This window comes from Mercenaria mercenaria, chromosome 8 (assembly GCF_021730395.1).
Source record: "Mercenaria mercenaria strain notata chromosome 8, MADL_Memer_1, whole genome shotgun sequence".
Taxonomy (NCBI): Eukaryota; Metazoa; Mollusca; class Bivalvia; order Venerida; family Veneridae; genus Mercenaria; species Mercenaria mercenaria.
Window position 1 is genome coordinate 31,985,808 of NC_069368.1, and position 18,535 is coordinate 32,004,342.

An 18,535-nucleotide genomic window follows, 5' to 3' on the forward strand; every position below is an offset into this window, starting at 1 on the left:
TAATAAAAACTATGACTTATCCATATAAAAGTTAGAGAATGCTTTTAATAGAATAAATGCCTCATTTCAGTGTACTACTGCAAGGCCAAAAATGCTTTTTAATTAATAAAATTTCACAAAACATTGCACACATTACTTTAAAGGCACTGACGCTACAGTTTTTCCGGACGAGACAATATTTACCCCAACACCGTGCCAATTTGGTTTCGATGTAGCTCACTGCAGAGCTGGTGCGGTCTTCTGCGCATGCCCCGAAGTGATTATCTAATGTCGCGTATGGCAAAAATTCGCAAATTATTGTATGTTCGCATGCATTTAATGTACAAAATGTATAATATACTGACTAAAGTTTAGGGTAAGTATCACCATGGTTACAAAATATATACATTTAAAGTACTTTTAGTTCAAATTGCTTCAGTCTGACATATACTGGAGTCTGTTATTTATACCAGCGCTCCAACTCTGCATTGAGTCACAGCTGTTTCTAATCCCGTATCGTACATTCGTAAACTATAGGTTTTGTTAAAAAAATGGGCGGAAACTTTCATCGTTCTATGCCATCAAAATGCTTCAGAAACACCTTAAAATCCGCTTATTAAGAAAACTGCCGTTTGATAATTCTATATATATATTTCTAGGTCATTTGCTCAAACACTGAAAGAGTATTTCGTACCAACCTGCGTTGTATAAATGCCCGCCACACCCCACCTCGTTGTAATTTGATTTAAGCGAAATCTAATATGGTGACCTATCAATTTACTTTTTGTTTTAGATTAGGTAGACATAACCAAAGGTATGTGAAGAGTTTGATTAAATTCTATTATGTGAAACTCGATAAAATAGCAGAAGTACCAACTTAAAACTGACAAAAATATGCAAAAATAGCCCTTGGGTCTGCTGAACAAGTATTCCTTTCTTTAGAAAATCATCTTCTTTTGATTTCCCTCAGCATGTTTCAAATGGATATATTGTTTTCCGTTATAAAAATGCTTAGATAATCAAATTTATGCTGATTATTGTACTTTACTGAAATATATTTTAGGATTACAGAAATTTTGAAAATGTTTAAAATAGCACCAAATTAAATTGAAACAAAGCTGGTGACCTAGTATTTTTATTTCATTTTTCAATACATCATAACATGATCTTTTAATACAAAACATTTCATCAAAATCTATTTTTGAGAAAAAAATTACGAAACTGTAGCGAGCGTCTTTAAAACCTGCTTTATTATTGATTTGAAAATGAGCTATAGTCATCTGATCTTTACTGCAGTATACAGTCATGTACTGATGTAAAATTACAGGCATTGATTCAAGCTGTTAGCACTTGACTGGAATGATTGATGTGTTACATATTTATTTCCTTATTAAAAGGGCAGACAGACTTTGTCATTTTAAGAGAAAGTTCTTCCATTTTGTAGTGATGCAGAGTATCTGATATATTTAGTTTAGACCATGCTCTGTTTTTTGTTTCTACAGTGTAAGACAGTTATTTTTTTACCTTTTTTAATAACTACAAGTATACTAAAAAGAGATTGACCGACACATTCATTATCTGTCCACCTGTGGTCTTGTAGTATGGCTGTATGATACCTGTATTATCAGAATGGATTTCATGAAGTTTAAAATGGGGTTGTGATGGGTCTTTAAAATACGTGAAAAGCTGTCTTGAACATCAGTAAAAGTGTTAAAATTTGGCTACCAGAACTATCTGTATATTCAAAGCTGTATAGTATTAAATTAACTAAAACTAGAGCTGCTTTTGAGAAAAGCACATGTCTCCAACAACTGCCTAATCATCTAAATAGTAAGTCAGTCTTTATATACTGTTTACTCACTACAAATATACCTTTGAAGAGTAAAAAGGCTGATTTTGGGATATTCAAGGGCAATAATTCTGAAGTGCCTGGGGCGATTTGGCTAGTAATCAAACTTGGCCGAGGACATTTTGGCAAAAACATTTTGTTCAAGTTTTGTTACGGTGATTGTTTGTGCCCAGTTATATGAAAATCTACCCCTGTATGGCAAAGATAACTTATAAGACATGAATGCAACAGACTTACAGACACAGCATGATAGTAATGTTCATCCCATTCACTGACCATTACCCTGCTAAATTTCTAAAATGGACTGATCCATCATTCAATTTGGGCGGTACCACTTATTATTTGAAGGGGTGTTCATTGAAAATTTACAGACTGAATAGCGAACAGTGCAGACCATGATCAGCCTGCATGGATATGCAGGCTGATCTTGGTCTGCACTAGGTGCAAAGGCAGAATCTCTAGCCGCCAGCAGAATAAAGGATAAGAGACCTCAATTAAATATTATCAATCATCAATAATTCTTAATACTCCCGAGGCTTTTAATACCTTTTGGAAAATTGTAATAATTTGATGTCTTACAATAACCTTTTCATACTCAAGCTTCAGTATTTACAGGTCATGCAAGACAATCAATGACCTTGGGTTATTATTTTTCCAATGTCACTGTACTGATGTTATCTTTGTAAAAAAAGATAATATTTTATTACGCTCTACTTCTGGTTGACTATCCTTAAAGAAAAAAAAAACTTGGCTAGATCATGTGACCTTGTAAATTACGGCTGACTGATATTAACTGAATAGACTACATAATAGTACATTCATTGAATGAAACTAGCTGTTGGTCATCTGTGTCTTTGAAGATCAATAAGGCTTTTGATTTTATGCTTTTCATATCTTCTACTATGTTAATCAATATGCAAACTAATTTGCATATTTTATATTCATAACAATAAATCCGATAGCTAGTTATAATCAGTTAGTGGTTACTTGAAAAAGGAGGCCTGTAGATCTACGTCCACACATATATTATAGTTGGGAGATTTCATTTCTTTAATTGCATACACAAAGATAATAATGGCCTTTTTAAAAGTACACATGATTACGGGTAATGTCCTACCTTAATCTCACTTAAATTGGGTTAAAGCTTTATTTATGCTTTAATGACAGTAAAAAACACTGTGGGTTAATTTGAATTTATAACATTTTAATAAGACTGGCCTAATATGGTGCTATTTATCAAAGTTTTGAGCCACATCACGAGAAAACAAACATAGTGCATTTGCCACCAGCATGGATCCAAACCAGCCTGCACATTCGCTAGTTCAGGATCCATGCTGGTCGCAAATGCATTATGTTGGTTTTCTCATGGTGCAGCTCAAATGTGTTAAAGGACCACCTCAACATTCTCCAGTTTCTGCATTGGTGCACGTTACATTAAAGTCATAATATTACTACAATGCAAAACTTTATTTCTTGTTGTCTTTAATGCCACAATGATACAGTTATAGGACATAGGCATACTTATCAGTTCTTGACGGAGGGAGAAGACCAGTGGGGGGCACACCCCTGTGTCCTACAGACACATTCTAGTTAAAGTTAAAGTTTTTTGGCAACCTTTAACTTTTCTGTCATATCTTTGTTACTATTGCTTATATCTTACTGTAAGTTCACATAAATATTGTCCAGCATACAAACAAAGTATGTGTAGGTGCTGGGCCCATCATACATAAGGTCAAGGTCACCAAGGTGTTATACGTAGGTTATTAGCTCCACTATTGGGTAAAACAAATGACCTTCCAAATGCCAATGGCTCTCTCACATGGAAAAATTCTATATCCCAAGCGAGGTTTCGAACACACAGCTGTGAGGGGCATCCGAGAAAGTCAGTTACGTTAACCACTCAGCCATGAAGGTTCCTCATAAACACACAGCCGTGAGGGGCATCTGAGAAAGTCAGTTACATAAACCACTCAGCCATGAAGGTCCCTCAAAAGAATCATAATGTTAAAATAGGACCTTATTAGGTAAGAAACCAAATATTCAACAACTTTAATACTTTCAAACAAGGAACAGGACTGTCTAAAATCTCTGACCTTGGAAAAGTGTCTTCAATTTATTTCCTTTCAAAATTATTTGCAATAATATCAATTGCTTTTATTCTGCTTTTGAATACATGATATTTGCGGAAGACTGGTATCTGTCCTTGCCCGAAATAATGCAAAGGGGGGCACTTCATGTTTTTCTCTGTCACTCACCACTAATTGCTGCAGTGTGTCTTGACATCTATTCTAGCATAAAACTGCTTTTATTGCTGATTTCAAGTGATGTTTTAACAGGTAGACCACATACTGTTAAATACCCTTTTATTTTACTAGCATATTCATTCCATGACATGGCATAAAGGCCCTATAATGCATAATTAAAATGAAAGCTGATCATGGAAAGATTATTAATTCAATTTAGCTATTTACTTGTTTGATTCTAGAACAACATTTAATTTATGCATGCTTATTTCCTAGGTTATTGTATCTGCCAAATCCCTCAAGATATACTGTCGCGCTAACCCTTATGGGCCCTGGCACCAACTAATCTATGATTTTGGATTATACATATTCTATGTTATGACACAAGAGACATACTAATAAAAGAAAACCAGGTTTTTCAAAATTCTAGATATTCTTTACCTTAGATGAAGAATAAAGAAAGCAAGGATTGATACACTGATAAACATATGATATTATTACATGTAACAGTGACCTTGACCAAACAGTCACCTTGATCCTTGTGGCAAAACAATCCCCTATCAAGCTACCTATATAGCAAGTTTAGTCACAGTATCTCATTCCTAATGAGAGTAATTGCGAAGAAATCATTTTTCTTTTTACATAAGAGCCGAAACTAGTTCTTCATAATGAGCTTGCTATAAACCAAGATTGGTGATAGTATGTCAACCCCACCTTCTGATGATCCAAGCATTTATTTTTGACCCTATGACATCTAAACAACATACCAAATAAACTCTCCAAAATTAAAGCATAAACCAACTACTAAGTCTTGTCTCTTTTCTCCAAAATATTTCTAAATTCGAAAAGGTAAATAGATCTATGCCTCAGATCACTGTGCCATAGTAGAATTTCCAAAGAATATGTCAAATTAATTAATTTATGCTGACCTTGAACTTGACCCCTCTGACCTTGATTGAAATATTAACCTTTCTTTTTTATATAGGCTACCGAAAAGCTATGTTTAATTCCAATATAACAATCCAAACTAAATTTATTGAGCAGAGACTTTTTCTAGTTTTAGTAACAGTGACCTTGACCTGGATTCCATTTGCCCCATGTAATCTCTAAACCTTTGACCAAAATGAAAAACTTGATGCCACACAACCATGCATCCACCTTCCCACCCACCAGACAACATCGGTGATCTAATAACCAGGTGAGCTTGGATAAAAATTTCTGTTATCCCTACATAACTCGAATATTGTATTACGGTGATATAAGTTTCATTTCATTTGTATTACCTAATTCAAATTTTTATAAAGGAAACTCGGACACGAAAACTGCAATCTCATCTTATGCAATACTACTGATTTTATAAATATTTATTAAAAATTTTAAAGTGTGGTATAATATAACGAGGTCACATGAACGATCAAGTATTTTCAGAGACCATTAGTCTATGAGACAGGCAGTGTTTTCTTATCAATGAAATATGATAGTTTAATAAATACAAACCATTTGCGTGTATTATTTTGACTTTTTACAATCTAGTAAGGTCGTTAATTAAATAAAATTTTATGAATGCATGATTTGATTGTGTTCAGATATCAATATCCTATTGTGCCGAAAGTTCCGGTAAGCCAATTTGAACAATGTATTGGTTACATGATCTTAAAGATATCTGCCACATATCAAGTGACAAATGCATTGGTAAGTGCTTTAATTCTACACTGACGATAGCAGCATTCTGCTAGTGCTTATAGATGTCTTTACATGACTAGTCTTTGTTGAACTGAAATTTAACCAATTCAGAATAATTCTACAAAAAAAAAAAAATGTCGGGCTCATAGAGATAAACAAGAGCACCGCCTTGCGGGTGCAGATGCTCATCTGATTTTTTTGTCTCTGTATAATAGAAATACTGACCCATCCATGATTTTCTAAGTCCAAAAGGGGCCATAATTCTTGCAAAAAGCAATGCAGAGTTATGGTACTTGCTGTGCAGTGTCAGCATTTAATGGCGAATAACTGCTCCAAGTTTTAAAGCAATAGCCTTGACCATAAAGGAGAAAAATTGACCTAAATGCAAAACTTAACAAAAAAATCTGATATTTTCTAAGTCCAAAAGGGGCCATAATTCTTACAAAAAGCAGGATGGACTTATGTTTCTTTCAGTACAGAGTCAGCTTTCGATGGTGAACAAGTGTTGCAAGTTTTAAAGCAATAGCTTTAATAGTTTAGGAAAAAAGTTGACCTAAACATAAAACTTAACCAAGAAATCTGATTTTCTAAGTCCAAACGGGGCCATAATTCTTGCAAAAGGCAGGATGGAGTTATGTTTCTTGCTGTACAGAGTCAGCTAATGATGGTGAACAAGTGTTGCAAGTTTCAAAGCAATAACTTTAATAGTTTAGGAGAAAATTGACCTAAACATAAAACTTAACCAAGAAAATGATATTTTCTAAGTCCAAAAGGGGCCATAATTCTTGCAAAAAGCAAGATGGAGTTATGTTTCTTGCTGTACAGAGTCGGCTAATGATGGTGAACAAGTGTTGCAAGTTTTAAAGCAATAGCTTTGATAGTTTAGGAGAAAGCTGACCTAAACATAAAACTGAACCAGGCAACACCGACACCAATCAAGTGATGACAATAACTCATCATTTTTGTTAAAAAATCAGATGAGCTAATAAAACGATACAAAAAAATCTATTTTGTCAAAACTTTACTGAGGTCTCTCTGAAATAAAGGCGGTGTGATGTAGACACTTACTGCCAAGTATTTTCTGTCCCTTTCAATCAAGTCTGCAACTTTATTCATCATGTATCCTCTTTCTCCAGCGTCCATACGTCTCCATGGTGATCCAAGTTTGAAAGCATCAGTAGCAGCTTTAACAGCAATGTCCACATCAGCCTATAGAAAACATGTTATGAGTAATTTATTGACAAGCAAAGTAATGGTAATAATATGATTACTAATTACTTTTTCAAAATGCATGTTGATGTTATGTGTGCACTGGTATGAAAATAATTGCTTCTAGTACTGTCCCCAATTTTAGGAACATAAATTATCCAAGAAATTTGTGTCTAGTATTTTTTTTGCCACGTCTGTTGGTGTCCTACTCCAGATGTGAAAATAATAAAGCCTCTATCCCCAAAAATGTGCATTACTAAGTAGACAATTTTCAGCAAAATTATCGCTGATCAACATCATGGTAAAAGTGGTCAGAGATCTTTAAGTTTGTGAGGCAATCACGTGAAACACATCAAACAAACTGAGTACCACAGCTTAAAGTAAAACTTTTTTATTTGGTATAACCAGATATAAATTGCTAATTTTCTCTCCGAGAGTCCACTAGTATACCAGGAATTATGCCAAAGAGCAGTCAGACATCCTGGGCATTTAAACTAAGGGACTATTGCTGCTTACTGAACAATGTAATGCAGTCATTGAGCCACATGGAACAAGAGGACCATGATGGTCCTGAATCGCTCACCTATCTCAACATGACCCAGTGTTCAACTGAATATGACATCGTTATTTCTATTATTTGACATAGTGACCTAGTTTTTGAGCACATGTGACCTAGATATCATTAAGATAAAAAATTCTGACCAATTTTCATGAAGATCCATTGAAAAACATGGCCTCTAGAGAGGTCACAAGGTTTTTCTATTATTTGACCAAAGACCTAGTTTTTGAAGGCACGTGACCCACTTTTAAACTTGACCTAGATATCATCAAGGTGAACATTCTCACCAATTTTCACGAAGATCTCGTGAAAAATATGGCCTCTAGAGAGGTCACAAGGTTTTTCTATTTTTTGACCTACTGACCTAGTTTTTGACCGCACATGACCCAGTTACGAACCTGACCTAGATATCATCAAGCTGAACATTCTCACCAATTTTCATGAAGATCCATTGAGAAATATGGCCTCTACAGAGGTCACAAGGTTTTTTCTATTTTTAGACCTACTGACCTAGTTTTTGACCCCACGTGACCCAGTTTTGAATCTGATTTAGATATCATCAAGATGAACATTCTGACCAATTTTCATGAAGATGCATTGAGAAATATGGCCTCTAGAGAGGTCACAAGGTTTTTCTATTTTTAGACCTAATGACCTAGTTTTTAACCCCACGTGACCCAGTTTCGAACTTGACCTAGATATCTTCAAGGTAAACATTCTGACCAATTTTCATGAAGATCCATTGAAAAATATGGCCTCTAGAGAGGTCACAAGGTTTTCCTATTTTTAAACCTACTGACCTAGTTTTTGACCGCACATGACCCAGTTTCGAACTTGACCTAGATATCATCAAGCTGAACATTCTGACCAATATTCATGAAGATCTCATGAAAAATATGGCCTCTAGAGAGGTCACAAGGTTTTTCTATTTTTAGATCTACTGACCTAGTTTTTAACCCAACGTGACCCAGTTTCGAACTTGACCTAGATATCATCAAGATGAACATTCTGACCAATTTTCATGAAGATGCATTGAGAAATATGGCCTCTAGAGAGGTCACAAGGTTTTTCTATTTTTAGACCTAATGACCTAGTTTTTGACCCTACGTGACCCAGTTTCGAACTTGACCTAGATGTCATCAAGATAAACATTCTGACCAATATTCATGAAGATCTCATGAAAAATATGGCCTCTAGAGAGGTCACAAGGTTTTTCTATTTTTAGACCTACTGACCTAGTTTTTGACCCCACGTGACCCAGGTTCGAACTTGACCTAGATATCTTCAAGGTTAACATTCTGACCAATTTTCATGAAGATCCATTGAAAAATATGGCCTCTAGAGAGGTCACAAGGTTTTCCTATTTTTAAACCTACTGACCTAATTTTTGTCCGCACATGACCCAGTTTCGAACTTGACCTAGATATCATCAAGCTGAACATTCTGACCAATATTCATGAAGATCTCATGAAAAATATGGCCTCTAGAGAGGTCACAAGGTTTTTCTATTTTTAGATCTACTGACCTAGTTTTTAACCCAACGTGACCCAGTTTCGAACTTGACCTAGATATCATCAAGATAAACATTCTGACTGATTTTCATGAAGATGCATTGAGAAATATGGCCTCTAGAGAGGTCACAAGGTTTGTCTATTTTTAGACCTAATGACCTAGTTTTTGACCCTACGTGACCCAGTTTCGAACTTGACCTAGATATCATCAAGATAAACATTCTGACCAATATTCATGAAGATCTCATGAAAAATATGGCCTCTAGAGAGGTCACAAGGTTTTTCTATTTTTAGACCTACTGACCTAGTTTTTGACCCCACGTGACCCAGGTTCGAACTTGACCTAGATATCATCAAGGTGAACATTCTGACCAATTTTCATGAAGATCTTGTGAAATATATGGCCTCTAGAGAGGTCACAAGGTTTTTCTATTTTAAGACCTACTGACCTAGTTTTTGATGGCACGTGACCCAGTTTCGAACTTGACCTAGATATCATCAAGATGAACATTCTGACCAACTTTCATAAAGATCCCATGAAAAATGTGTCCTCTAGAGTGGTCACAAGCAAAAGTTTACGGACGCATGGACGCACTGACGCACGGACGGACGACGGACGACGGACACCGCGCGATCACAAAAGCTCACCTTGTCACTTTGTGACAGGTGAGCTAAAAACAGGTATTCAAAGTATTGAGAAATTTATAAATTAATGAAAGTGACGCCACTGCGGTTATCCGTGGTCTGTGCCTTGGTCTCCATGTGGTGCAAATGATTTGCTGGTGGCCAAGAATTGCTAAAAACATAAGAAGTCAAAGGAGAAAACAAGGACTCGATGTTAACCCTTACCATGCTAGACATGACTGATTCTGCCTTTGTGACCGGTGTAGACAAAGATCAGCCTGCACATACATGCAGTCTGATCATGGTCTGCACTGTTCAGTCAGTAAATTTTCAGTAAATATCCCTTCAAATTATAAATGTTACTGCCCAAATTGGAAGATGGACCAGTCCATTATAGAAATTTAGCATGGCAATCTTGAGTAAAACATCAATCCTTGCTTTACCTCCCACAAGATTCTAGTATTGTCACTGGATTTTCACTGGTCATGTGGTGACACCTTTTATTTCTATGAAGGGTCAGTTGTTTTTCATGTCGTTCTAGGCAAAAAATAAGCGGTTAATAAAACAAATCAATTAGAGGGTTTGTTAGTGTTATATGGGGTCAGTATGATAAATATGGGAACTCGGCTAATGCTTCACCATCCCATTTATCATACTGACCCCATATATTACCATCGAGGGGGTCACCAACAAACCCAATAATTAATAATGTTGCCATTTGATAAAGCTCAACCTTTTACTCTGCGCACTCTTGAGATGATTGGCATACATGTGAATACAGTAAAATAAAAGCATTTTAACCAAACAACAGATTATGACTTCCGTATTGTTTATCAAAATTAACTAGAACTGCACAAAGCCAGGCAATATATGCCCTCAGTTTTAGATCAGAAGAGAAGGAAATTTATTTGGCATGTGAGTATTGGAGGGGGGATGTAATGTAGTGGTTGGTAGGTGTTAAGAGGATCTGTGTGTGTGCAGTGATGAAATAGTAAGGCACAAAAACTAAAAGTGATTTTTTTCCCTTTATTTTTTGTTTGGGTTGTCGTGGGGGAGGTGAGGTTGTTGGGGGATTGCTGCACTCCTCAAATCGTACCACTCACTTACATTCCATGTTTAACATTAATACCATAAACGGTTATGAAGTTGGGCTGAGATTTCAGGACACAAAATACAAAGGAGCCCGCCTGCTTAGCTCAATAGGGAGAGCGCAGATCTACGGATCAGGGTCGTAAGTTCGACCCTGGGCGGGGTGTATGTTCTCCGTGTAAATCAACAATAAAACGGGCATCAATTGCATTACATAACATAAAAAGAATGATTTAATGTGATTTCAAACCCGTGGTAATATGCTTGGAAGTCAGACACCTTACCACTCCGCCATTGTGTCATCGGTTAAGTGTATCTGTTACTTTAGTAATATAGATTTTTTCAGAATACAAATATTGCGTAAGTTAACGAAAACATCCGAAAATACTGGCGAAGATTAATGAGTGCCAGGTCAATACTTACGGACAATATCAGATTCTGTCTTATGTTTACCTTTAAGGTGATTCTGCACACTTGAGCTACCATGTAGAATTCTATTTAACCATATTTTATCCATGCATCATTGTATCCTGAGGAAATTCAGCTAATAAAATTGGTGTGGTCACATGCTTGATTTTTTGTTAGACCAATTTAAAAATACATGTACTAGTCCTCTGACCAATTTCCACCATGGGCTTTGATGTGAAAATCACACTTTTAAGGACATTTTCACATTATAGAGAAATTCAGAATGTTCCACAATGTAAATTTTAATGGAACTTTTCACAGGCGGATATTTACAATTATTTTCAATATATCAAAACCTATCTATTGTCAAAATTAACCTTAAATAAGTGACGTTTAATGCATATAATAAATTCCCAGCAACATCTGTGTGACCCGTATAATGACTTTCAGGCATTATTCTAGACGCCATCACTTCCGGTTAATCAAACATGTAGAACTACCTTTAATTCCAAATTTGCAAATGAAAACATCTGTCTGAACTTTTCCCCCTTCCAAGTTTGAGTAGAAGACATGTTGGCAATTTAAACCAAGTTTAGGATTTAGCATTTTCAACTTTCTCCCCTTCCAAGTTTGAGTAGAAGACATGTTGGCTTTTTAATGTTTCAAGTGTATTTTCAAGATCTTTAAGTTTGTTGAAGTCTGACTGACAATATAGTAATGATCATGTTTTTTTCCTTCAAATTACAAATATTTTTAGCTTTAATACACTACCAAGAATTCAACAAGTAAAATGCTTGCTTTAAAAATATTTGCCAAACTTTGAATATTCATTCTAAGTTTACAAGTACAGGTACATATTTTTTTTTTTTATTGTAATCAGATAAGCTTTTATTTCAGAATCACTTACCTTGTCCCCTTCGGCGACATGACAGATTACCTCCCCGGTACTCGGGTTGATAGTCGGAAAAGTTTTGCCGCTTACAGCATCACGCCACTCATTGTTAATGAAGACCTGAAAATTTTAAATATGCATCAGAATGTCCTGAAACTCTAAGAATATGGAACAAAATCTTGCATCTTGCTAAATCTCATGATATATTTTAAATTTTTAAATGAGATGTTATAACCGGCCATACATAATTTAGGCCTAAAAATTGTTTGTTTCTGGTAACATGCTAAAAAAAACATGAGATGTCCATAAGACAGTACGCTCCACTATTCGGCGATTTGACAGTAAAATAAATTTATGTCTCAATGAGAGACCTCTACTTTAAAAGGAAGTTATTTTTATATATGTTTATGTGAAGTTACAGTAAGATATAAGCAATAGAAATATTTTTTAGGATTTGACAGACAAACAAAGGTTGCCGAAAAACTTCAACCTTAAAAAAACCTAAGTATAACACCTTGGTGACCTTGAACTAGTGGAGCTAAAAATTAGGTCAGGTAGGTCAATATTTTTTTTTTATATTAAGTGGGACTTTTCGCAAATTATTTTTGTGTCAAAAATGAATAAAAATAAGGGGGTTATGCCTTTAAAGCATCAGTACCGTAAGTTGATTTCTAACATCACTGACCATGTTTAAAGCATAAAAGAGTGCAGTTGTTAAAAAGTTTAAAAACTATTCTCCAAGGCCATAAAAACATTTAGGGTTGGGCCAAAATTTTAGGGTGTCAGGATACCAAAAACAAACAATATTTTTTTAGGCCTTAGGTAGTAGTGTCTTTCTATATGAAGCATAATTATGAAACTTTAAATGGGACAGAAACTTTTGAAACTTTTGAATACCTTCTGCCTCAATTTCAATTAATTCTGATCATCATTTAAAACTTTCTAGTATACTCTACCAAAACAGCAGAAACTAAATCAAATAAATATTTCTTCACTAATAATAACAATATTGTATGAAAATCTTGTATACATGTCAGTTAAAGTTGAAAATTTTTAATTCCATTCTTTATTTCATCATCTGCAAATATTCTGGAGTCAATAACCAATAGAAAACTTGCTAAATGATTAATATTATTCTCCTGAATATTTTTTCCATTCCATCTTTTTTCTTTAAAAAGACACATAAAAAATTGACATTTTTAAGTGTTCATAAAGGATTGTATGAAACCAGATCTATCATCTTATACAAAGTAAATTTTGTGTCTGCAGTAAAGTGATCATATTACAATGACATGGCATTGCAGAAAAACAGCAAAGATATTTTGATAGAGATTTGGACTGCCTTACATTACTGTTGATGATATAAAAGTAAAAAAAAATGGCTATCTCTAATACCGTGTTCAGACTACGTTTTTAATCCTACATTAACTTGGGTTTATTTTTTAAACTCGTTTGCGTCCACACTATATGTGGTGTAAAACGTGAATTTTGTAAAGGTCAAGTGGTTTCTGTAATGTAGCATTAAAACTACCTCGGGAGGTGGTTTTAATACTACATTAAAAAGTAATGCTACATTATTTTACCAATGTGAACGCAAATGTGGGTTATAACTGGTTTTACAATCCCAAATCCACAGATCTTACCTTTTGGAGGAAGAATACCATGTGTTTCTCTTTTGTATTAAACAACTGATGCTGTGGCTGGCAAAAGTAATTGGACTGTTGTTGAAACAAAGACATTAAATTGCGATATGGAGTCATGCTGACGCTCAAAATGGACAATAGATGGAATGAACAGAAATTCTTAGATGAACAGAGAAGTTTAAATATTGATGACCCCTTCTTGTTTCTGTTAGCCTCAATTCTTTGTAACCTTTTTTGCTTATTGCAAGATATTTGTTAACTTCCAACATTGCATGTATATATTTAAACCACATTTCTTTGCCTAGTGTGGACGCAAACTAGATTATATTTTGATGGGTTTTGAATGTCAAATACCAATTATAGCCAATTAGTGCCTAATAAAAATAAAACCGTTCTGCTAGTGTGAACACGGTATAAGTAAATAATTCAAACCTACATCAATTAAGATACCAATATCAAAGGCCTAGATAATTTAGGTTCATAAGGGCATATATAATGATAACAATATGCTGATAGGCAATTTTTACAAAAAAAATTACTATTAATATCATTGTGTTTCTTCAAATTTATAAAGCATGTATTTCCTAATTTCATTTGATATTTACTATATTAAATGTCCAAATGATTCTCCTTACTTATCTTAAAGCATTTTCAAATGTATAGTGTGAAATCAAATTTATGAATTTTAGGAAATATTGAAAAGATTACAAGTTTAACAGACAGGTAAAAACAAGTAAGATTTTCGACAAAAAAATAAAATAAATGACAGATTTTATTACAGGTATTCCCCTTTGCAACCAAGACATTTACTGATTAAGTCAGAACAGTCAGCATGTATAGATATGCAAATGAAAATTTATCCAGTAGCATAATTTCTGTCAATTGGGATAAAAAAGCATACAATTTTATTGAATCAAAAGAAATAGAAGCCGATTTATATACTTAAATCTTAAAGGGAGATAAAAACAAAATGTCTAGTTCCATAAACATATAAAGAAGCTGTGTGAGTAAGTTATCTAAATTAACATTAATGCAAAGGTATATCACCTAAAATGAGTAAATTATTTGTACTGGTCTGTGAATATTCTCAAATTCATATAACTCAGACTTAAGCAATTCAGCTTGTGTCTTAGTAACACTGCCAAATAGAGTATGTATATATGGCTTGAAAAGTTCCACTTTCGATGCTCCACATGAACTTTACTTACAAATTCTGAGTCATGAATATATTATGGTGTAATTAAAACTATGGATTCCATGTACAGGCTGGTAACATTGCCCGTTTGGGCTTTGGACATAAAAACCAATATTTCTTGAAAAATAATGAAGATATTTCTTTCAAACTTGGTCCATTTATTAAGCATAACATATTATGCATATTAAGATAGAAATAACTTTGTTGCCTTCAGTTTTGTTAGAATTACTTCCCTTTTTCAGATTTTTATGATGCATTATTTTTGAAGTCCGAAAAAATATGTTTGAAAGCAACATTTAAAACAGAAAAGGGTTCAGTGGCTTTCTATTGCTCTAAACTTGTGCGCCAATACCTTTATTCAATATATTTAGGGTTAATACTTTGTTTCTAGTACAGATATATGAACAACTTTTTTACAACTTACATTTCTCTATAATGTTATAAGTGAGAGCACAGTAAAATGTATATTTTTATGTACTAGCACAATAATTTAGAGCATAAGAAAGACATTGAACACTTTTTTGGTTTAAACTTAGCATTAAATCAAAAATTATGCGTCATAAAAATATGAAAAGGGGAAATAATTCTACCTAAACTGAAGGCAACCAAATCATTTTTATTTTAATTTGTACCATAAGTTATGCTTAATATATGGACCAAGTTCGAAGGAAATATCTTCATTATTTTCAAGAAATATTAGTTTTTATGTCGAAAGCCCCATCGGGCAATGTTACCAGCCTGATGTAAACGCAGGTTTGACTTCCAACAATTTTTGTTATTAAGTTTCTCCTGCACATGTGTCATCCGACTTAAATATTTGTAAGGCGCGCTTTTTATTGACATATAATCACTCCCAAACATTTTAATTAAACATAATTTTCTACATCGAGTACACGTTCAGTCAGGTACCGGTTAGACACGGTGCAACATGAAAACTGCGTAAACAAACAAGAAAGCAACATTACCTTATTATATTGAATGTTTGGTTGCGGGTTCGGTTGCGGGAGCGCCACTGACATACATGCTTTCTGCGTCCTAAGAAGTCCCCAGGCTGACCTGGCACGTCCAAGTTTTAGAATGGCAGACATTTTAAACACCAACACTAAACAGGATATCGCTTGTTTACGCGGCACTTTTTGCACAGTATATAACTAACTGAACTTCCGTGGAAGGTATTAAGCATCATCAAAGTAAGTAGTATAAGAAATGGCGCTTCTGGGACACTTTTTTCAATTTTAGTTAACCACCCTCTTCTAAAAAATCCAAAGTTGACCAATTAAAAAAACAAAAGATTTGAATAAATAATTTATTAAAATCTTTTGTTTAACCAAATGAAGAAAACATATATTTAAAAATAAAATCCAGAAGGAAAATTTAAGAGATTCTATATTTAAACTCCACACTTAAAATAGTTTAAAATAATTTATAATTGTTTGTTCATTTACTCTTTGATTGTTAACTTTTAGTATTCTATACAATAAATCATACAACGGTACTTTATCTTGTAACATTTTTATGAAAAATAAACAATAGTAACCACAGAGTATACTTGTTTTGACTTGATATTGTGTGATTTAAATTAAAATACATATAATATAGATGAGTTTACAAAATAAAATATATTGTTTGAAAGAAAGAAGATTTACTGGTAATATAAATCCTCATTATGTTACAACAAAAAACGGGAGAAAAATGATAATGGCTACTTGTTCGTCTTGTGGAAGAATGAAATCAAAGTTTGTTAAAAGTACTATAACAGCAGGTAATTTAGACATCCATAAAGCAGTGTTACCTTTATTACCTAAAAAAGGGTTAACAAGTCGAAAGTCAAAAAGTTTATTGGCTTAAACATATACATGTCCATCGCCAAGTCACATATTTGGCGGTTTAATACTAACATAAATACAAACACACATATAGAAAAGTATGACATATGTATGGTATGAGAACAAACATACAGTGATAAAACAAGAATTAGAAGTTTACAAAATATAACTATCAAAGATCTCAATTTGCGGAATCTCTCTTAACCATTGCAAGATAGATAAATCTGGCTAATTTAACCAGAATACTTTTCTTGGAAGATTTCATTATATTTCTAAACTTATTCAAATTTGGCCAAGTATAATAGTATCTAGGTAAATACAAAGTTCTCAGTTCAGAGTAATACGGACATATCAATAAAAAATGGTACTCTGATTCAACAACTTGCATATTGCATTTTGAACAAAGTCTAAGGTTTCTATCTATATTTCTAAATCGACCTTCTTCAATAGCTAATCTATGTGCAGAACATCTAAATCTTGACAATGCATTTCTTTGTTTAATATTTGTAACGTAGTTCAAATATTTTTTCAGTATTAAACTCTGTTTTAAATTCTCTATAAGTTTCAAGTTTTCTAGAAATTCTTAAGTCAGCAAACCATTGTTGCACATATTGATCTTTTATTCGTTGTATAACGTTATCTATTTGTGAATTGCTTACTGAATTACTATCCCATAGAAACTGGAATCCAAGTTCACATAGTAATCTCTTAACATTTAATGACCAAGAATTAACAATGTTTCCACGATCATCTGTTAAGTACAAACATTTTGTACAAAAGAGTACCAGGGGTTTTCATTATTCTAGCCCAAAATTTTATAATTCTTATTTTACGAATGATAGATAAAGGCATTTTTCCAAATTCCCCATAAACAGCAATATTCGTAGTCTGTTGTCGTACACCCAAAATTTGTTTTAAAAATTTAAGATAGACACGCTCTATATCTGGACCACTATGGAAACCCCAGATTTCACATCCATATGTTAATATTGGCAATATCATTGCATCAAATAGCTTAATTTTTTCTGTAACATCAAGACTAACGATATCAAATAGTGAATTAAGTGAATATAATGCTTTAGTTGCTTGGTGAGCTAATGCCTTCTGAGCTTGATAAAAACTTCCGTTTGATGACAACGTAACACCTAGATAAGTAAACTTTTGTACACCTTCAACACTTGGTTGTTGTAATATAGCTCAACATTCTCAAGTCTGTTTCCCAGCTTGAATACCATTGCAACAGTTTTGTCAACATTTACTGTTAAACCCCACTCTCTGCAATACCGATATAATTTGTTTAAGAGTATTTGTAACCCTTCTTTAGAATATGAAAAAAAGAACAGTATCATCAGCAAACAATAACAGAAATATCTGTAATTCATCAAGTGTGAAAACATCAATTGTATCATTGTGCAATTGTTCATACATATCATTAACGAATAGTACAAATAGTAGAGGGGAGAGTGGTTCCCCTTGTTTAACACCCATATAACAATCAAAATAATCAGTAAGCGATCCATTTACTCTTACACATAATTTTACACTATTATACATGCTTTGTAGCATTTTTACAACCTTAGATGACACTCCATATTCTATTATTTTAAACCATATACCATTTCTATAGACTAAGTCGAACGCCTTTTTAAAATCAACAAATGCTGAGTACACTTTTCTTTTGTCATGTTTAATTATTTTATTGATAATAGAATTTAAAACAAATATGCAATCAACTGTAGATTTTCCCTTTCTAAAGCCAAATTGATTATTAGAGATAATATCATTATCATCAGCCCACTTACGTATTCGTGTATCGAGTAATATT

The 18,535-nt window shown here is 33.6% G+C and overlaps 1 protein-coding gene across 1 annotated transcript in view; it reads right to left on the reverse strand.

Annotated features, from left to right (window-relative positions):
• LOC123566639 (aldehyde dehydrogenase, mitochondrial-like) overlaps positions 1 to 16,037 on the reverse strand; it is a 61,713-nt gene extending 45,676 nt beyond the window's left edge. The window contains exons 1-3 of the mRNA XM_045360926.2: positions 15,850 to 16,037; positions 12,062 to 12,166; positions 6,823 to 6,963 (exon numbers count right to left, since the gene is read on the reverse strand). Of these exons, the coding sequence (XP_045216861.2) occupies positions 6,823 to 6,963; positions 12,062 to 12,166; positions 15,850 to 15,972 (369 nt within the window). The 5' untranslated portion in view covers positions 15,973 to 16,037. The remainder of the gene's footprint in view (positions 1 to 6,822; positions 6,964 to 12,061; positions 12,167 to 15,849) is intronic.
• Positions 16,038 to 18,535: the final 2,498 nt, after the last annotated feature.